Raw genomic sequence first — 6,215 nt, 5'->3', positions numbered from 1 at the left:
TTATGTTCAGATTTCTCTCATGTTTCAAAGTTTTCTTTAAAATTAAAACTTAAAATTGAACTTAAAAACAGAAATTGCAGTGTTGATCCCTCTGGGGACTTCTAGTAGCACTGACAAGGGTTTTAGCTAAATATTCCAAATAAGATCTTCTCTGGAAGTTCTTCTCTTCAGGTCAGGGAGTTGATGTCTAGGGGCCAATCCATTCCCATGGATGCTTTGTGGAGTCATATATTTTCTGTTAAAACACTGAGAATCAGGGAATTTTACCAACATTGTTACTTAAATAACCCCTTTTCCATTAAATATTCACTTTGTCTTTCTCTGGCAAAAACAAAACAAAACAAACAAAAAAAACACCTCATTTGTAAAACCATTTAAACCTGGCATTTTCTTTGTGGGAATATTCTTTAGTGCTGATTCACTATATTTAATGGTTGTAAGGCTAGTCACATTCTGTTTGAGTCACTTTTGGCAAGTTATATTATTCTAGGAATTTGTCTTTTCAAACATGTTAGCTAGCATAAAGTTGTTCATATTTGCTTTTCAATCTCTTTAGTTACCTAACATTATTTGTGTCCTCTTTTGTTCTTGAGAAATCTCACCAGAGACTTGACTATTTTTCATCTTTTGAAAGTTCCAAGTTTTGCCTTGTTGATTCTCTCTGCTGTATGATTTCTCTCTCCTGTCTTTTTTTTCCCTAACCTGTGTACCTAAGTCATTAATGTTCAGACTTTGTGTTAACTTCCTAAAGCTTATACACAAATAATTAAATTTCAGGTATATGAAACACTGGCATGTAAAGGGCAAGCTTTAAAACTTTCAGAAGACATGAGGGGGTATCTTTCTGACCTTGGGAGCGTGAAAGGATTTATTAAACAAGACACACAGAAAAAGCTAAGTATTAAAGAAAAATTTAACTACGTTATAATTAAGAACTTGTTAAAGAACTCCATAAAGTGAAAATTGCAAAAAATGAAAAGATACAAATTCCTAAAAGATATTTGTAATACAAATAACTAACAAATGGTTAATAACTAGAATATCTAAAGAACTATAAATCAATAAGAAAAGGACAAGTAATTCAATAGAAAAATATTCGAAGTACCGTAAACAGACATTTTTCACAGAAAGGGAAACATGGCTAATAAACATAAAATCTAACCCTATTAGTAATGCAAATCATTACCCCAGTGAAGTACCTCATACTCAGTAGATTGGCAGAAGTGATCATTCTGAGTAATAGGCTATACATCAGTGGGAACCTGGTACGTATTGCTGAGCTAATGTGAATTGGCATCCCATTGGAAGGCAACGTGGTATCTGGTGAAGTTTAACATTTACTTGCCTAAACCCAGCAATTCATTCCTTAGAGCAGGGGTTCTCAAAGTGTGATCTGCAGACTATTTCAGAGGGTCTGGGAAGTGAAGACTAAGATGTTATTTACCAACTCAAAATAGATTAAAGACTTAATTGTAAGACCTGAAACTGTTAAAACTCCTAGAAGGAAACACAGGAAAAAAGACCTTAGTCTTGGCAATGATTTTTTTGGATATGACACCAAAAGCACAAGCAACAAAAGCAAAAATAAATAAGTGGGATCACATAAACGAGAAAGCTTGAACTAGAAAACTTAAAAGCTTCTGCACAGCAAAAGAAATGGTCGACAAAATGAAAAGGCAGCCTATGGGAGAAAATATTTGCTAACCATATATCTGATAAGGGATTAATATCCAAAATATGTAAGGAACTCACACAATTCAATAGCAAAAAAAAAAACGAATAATGCATTTAAAAATAGGCAAAGAACCTGAATAGACACTTTTACAAAGCAAACGTATAAATGGCCGACAGGTTCATGAAAAAGATGCTCAACATCACTAATCGTCAGGGAAATGCAAATAAATTATGATGTGTTTATACAGTAAAATAATATGACATAGGAAAAATTAAAGAAATACAGCTCCATGCAAAAACATGGGTGAATCTTTTTTTTTTTTTAAATTATTAGCACCTTTAATTATTATTTATTTATTTATTTATTTTTTGGCTGTGTTGGGTCTTCGTTTCTGTGCGAGGGCTTCCTCTAGTTACGGCAAGCGGGGGCCACTCTTCATCGCGGTGCGCAGGCCTCTCACTATCGTGGCCTCTCTTGTTGCGGAGCACAGGCTCCAGACGCGCAGGCTCAGTATTTGTGGCTTACGGGCCTAATTGCTCCGCGGCACGTGGGATCCTCCCAGACCAGGGCTCGAACCCGTGTCCCCTTCATTAGCAGGCAGATTCTCAACCACTGCGCCACCAGGGAAGCCCAAACATGGGTGAATCTTAAAAACCCAGTGGAGGGGCGACAATTCTCAGTAGACTAAACATAGTATGATACAATATTTAGGAGTAAACATATATATGATTAATAAAAACAAAAGCAAAGATAATGACAATTCATCATAGCAGTTTTCTTTTGGCTGGAATTGGAGTGGGGGTGGAGGGGCCTGGGATAGGGAAAGACCCTACTACTAGATTCAGGCATATTAATAATCTAGTTCTTAGGTTTAGTGGTGAGTTGACAGATGCTCATTGTATTATTTTGCTTGGTAACTTTACATTATGTTTCATCTTTTTGTGTGTAGCAAATATTACAGAATAAAATTTTAAATTTCTTTAATTAAAAATATAGATGGGTGGCCACATGAGTTATTAAAAAAAAATACATGGTATTCCACTGAATTGGGTACACTATAACGTATATCACCTGGGTAGGTTAAATATATTTGAGTTTATTGGACAAGTCATATAACTTTTCTGTCTTGTCATAGAAGTGATCATAGCTTGTGAACATTTACCATATGCCTGTTGTTCTAAATAGTACTTTGCATGTATTAAGCTATATAGTCGTTCTAACAACTCCGTGCTCATGTATTAAGCTATATAATCCTTCTAACAGCTCTATGAAATAGGAATTATTATATCCCTGTTTTAAAGATGAGCTCCTGAGGCATAGAGGTTAAAGCAACTTGTTGAAAGTTGCACAGCTAACAAGTAGAAGAGCCGGTATATGAACCCACACAATCTGCCTCCAGGGCCTACACCTTTTAACTCCTCTGCTTATATCAATTGCTATAAAAGCACTTACTTAAGAAGTTTGTTATGACTAAAGGAGACTGTGTTGTTTGTGTGGGGGTGGTACTAGAGATGTCAGGTGCAGTTACTGAGATTATTAGGCCTCCTTGGGAACCTGTGAGTCCCGCTGAGAAGGGGAGGGTGGGTAGGGAAAGAAGCCATTGAGAAGGAAATGCTGTCCTCCTAAGAGCCTTTGCCAGTATGTTTGTATCTTCCCTTCTTCCAGAGACCATGGCGAGCCCAGGGAAAGACAATTATCGAATGAAGAGCTATAAGAACAATGCCCTAAACCCTGAGGAAATGAGGCGAAGAAGAGAGGAGGAGGGCATTCAGCTCCGGAAGCAGAAACGGGAGCAACAAGTGGGTTAGCCCAAGTATTCTCAAACGTGCTCTTCAGGGAGGCAGGCCAGCCACCACGGGTGACCTCCACCTTGCACTCTCACTTTCCATTTGGGAAAGTAGCTTATCTCTGTGGGCCGCTCATCCAGCTTCCTTTGTTGTAAAGAAATTTTGGAAGCTTTGAGAAAGAACTGTCCCTTATTCCTTTTCCATAATTTAGAACAACTTGGACATCATTTATGTCTTCAATATAACATTCTAGTGCTAACCCCTTGTTTTTACCCAGTAGTCACTGTTAGGACTGGCCGTCAAGGCCCAGCCCCAAGCCTGGCCCTTTAAGAATTTTGTCAGCCATCTGGGCTGCCTTACTTCTATTTCTTGAGTCCATTCTTTGTAAGTCTCCCTAGAACTGAGACTGTATTAATGCCTCATCGTCTACACTCTGCCATGCACCATGCACCACACGCCACCACCAAATTGGTTCCTTGCCCAGGTATAGATGCTAACCTGCTTTTGCCCACCCTTTTGCTTTACCATTATTTCTTTCCTTCACAGCCTTTTATATGCATCACCTTTTATACAAAGGGCACAGGAATTTTAAAAGATTTTTTTTGCTTATAAAAATGTTCTCCAAAAATGTAAACAATCTATAACATAGAAAGTAAAGCCCTTGAATATCTTTCCATATCAGTATATTAAGCTTGGCATTTCCTCATACAGTAGCATTTCCTTGACAGTTATGCCATAATTTAATATTGGGTCATACTTTGTTCCGGTAAGAAGTCTTACCACCATCTCTTCTCTTTACTTTCAGCTTTTTAAACGGAGAAATGTGGAGCTGATTAATGAAGAAGCCGCCATGTTCGATAGTCTCCTCATGGACTCCTATGTGAGCTCTACCACTGGGGTAAGACCCTTGCAAGCTTCCCAGGCAAGCTTGGGAAGTACCTGCTTCTGCAGAACAGAAATTGGTCAGTTCACATCATCTAGTTAGCTTTACCAACAACCATGCTAAGCTCTTTATTCCATGGGCCCTTTTGTAGCTGGTCAGCTTAAGGAGTCAATAAGGATTCATCTCTGATGGAAACACCAGAGGAAACATTTAAGGGAAGCTGTCAGTTGCCTCAGAGGTTAAGAATCACTTCCAAATGTTCCAACTTGAAGCAGCTGTGGATTAAACACCTTCTGAGCCTGCTGTTACGCCTTCCTCTTGCCCTGAAGTCTTTAGAAAGCAGGATTCCAAACAGGATTATGGGCTCATATCTGGCTCTAGTATTGGTTTGCAAAGTCGTGAACCTGTTTTATGTTCTAGGAGAGCGTGATCACAAGAGAGATGGTAGAGATGCTCTTTTCTGACGATTCTGACCTGCAGTTAGCAACCACACAGAAATTCCGGAAACTGCTCTCCAAAGGTACAAAGCCTAGTCTTCCCCAGGGGGCCCTGCATGACTTTAGCATCTTGTTTCTTCTCACTGACCTCATCAACTACTCCCTTTCACTCATTCTGCTGTAGCCCTACTGGCTTTGGTGTCCTTGGACAAGCCAGGCACATTCGTACCTTTGCACTGTCTATTTCCTCTGCCTGATATCCTTTACTTGCAGATAACTGTGTGACAGCTGCTGCATTTCTATGATCAGATCCTACCTTCTCAGTAAAGCCTACCCTGACACGCTATCAGAAATTGCAGCTCCCCCCACCCCTGCAGCATTTTTAGTCTCCTTACCCCACCCTACCTAGTCTTTTTTTTTCCTATTACACTTACTGCCTTCTAACATAACAGGATATTTCTCATCACGAGGATATAAGCTCTACGAGGGCAGAGACTTTTGGTTTTGTTCACTACTGTATCCTCAGTACCCAGAAACATGTCTGGCACATAGTTTGTGCCTAGTAAAAATTTGATATATGATGGGAAAAATATTCCCTGACTTTTCTTCCTCCCAAGAAAAGAATGCTGGTCTTGGAAAGGAAGTGTTTAGACAAGGGTTGCTCCTCCCTTGGTCTTCTCTCCCTTAATTCTTTACTTGCTTAGGTAAGTAAGGTTAGTTACTTGCTTAGGTTTAGGAAGCCAAAGGTGAGCATAGTTAAATTAGGATTGGCTTTACTCTTTGGCATCTCAGCTATTTTATACAGTTCAAAAATGACCAGCTATTGTTTTTTTTAATATATATATATTTATATATTTATTTATTTATTTTTGGCTGTGCTGGGTCTTCGTTGCTGCATGCGGGCTTTCTCTAGTTGCAGTGAGCAGGGGCTGCTCTTCGTTGCGGTGCGCGGGCTTCTCATTGCGGTGGCATCTCTCGTGGAGCACAGGCTCTAGGTGCGCAGGCTTCAGTAGTTGCGGTGCGCAGGCTTCAGTAGTTGCAGCACGCGGGCTCAGTAGTTGTGGCGCACGGGCTTAGTTGCTCCACGGCATGTGGGTTCTTCCCGGACCAGGGATGGAACCCGTGTCCCCTGCATTGGCAGGCGGATTCTCAACCACTGCGCCACCAGGGAAGCCCCATGACCAGCTATTGTTAAAACTACCTCACCAAAAGGGAGTTTGGGAATGTTTAGAAGGATTGTCAGGAGTATCTAGGAAGGATGGTGGACTTAACCCCATTAAAGCATTAGCCAAAGCCTCTCCTGACTTTTCCTCTCCCTCTTCCAGAACCTAGTCCTCCAATAGATGAAGTTATCAATACTCCAGGAGTGGTGGATCGGTTTGTGGAGTTTCTGAAGAGGAATGAGAATTGTACATTACAGGTGAGGCCTGGGG

The 6,215-nt window shown here is 40.1% G+C and overlaps 1 protein-coding gene across 3 annotated transcripts in view; it reads left to right on the top strand.

Annotated features, from left to right (window-relative positions):
• Nucleotides 1-6,215, top strand: part of KPNA6 (karyopherin subunit alpha 6) — a 53,625-nt gene that overhangs the window by 32,578 nt on the left and 14,832 nt on the right. For all 3 annotated transcript variants that reach the window (XM_082411336.1, XM_082411338.1, XM_082411337.1), the window contains exons 2-5: nt 3,341-3,474; nt 4,268-4,360; nt 4,766-4,865; nt 6,108-6,202. In XM_082411336.1, the coding sequence (XP_082267462.1) occupies nt 3,341-3,474; nt 4,268-4,360; nt 4,766-4,865; nt 6,108-6,202 (422 nt within the window). The remainder of the gene's footprint in view (nt 1-3,340; nt 3,475-4,267; nt 4,361-4,765; nt 4,866-6,107; nt 6,203-6,215) is intronic.

The sequence above is a fragment of the Balaenoptera physalus genome, assembly GCF_965194825.1.
Source record: "Balaenoptera physalus genome assembly, chromosome: 1".
NCBI lineage: Eukaryota > Metazoa > Chordata > Mammalia > Artiodactyla > Balaenopteridae > Balaenoptera > Balaenoptera physalus.
The sequence above is the reverse complement of the archived record's forward strand: the minus strand, read 5'-3'. Positions and strand labels throughout refer to the sequence as shown.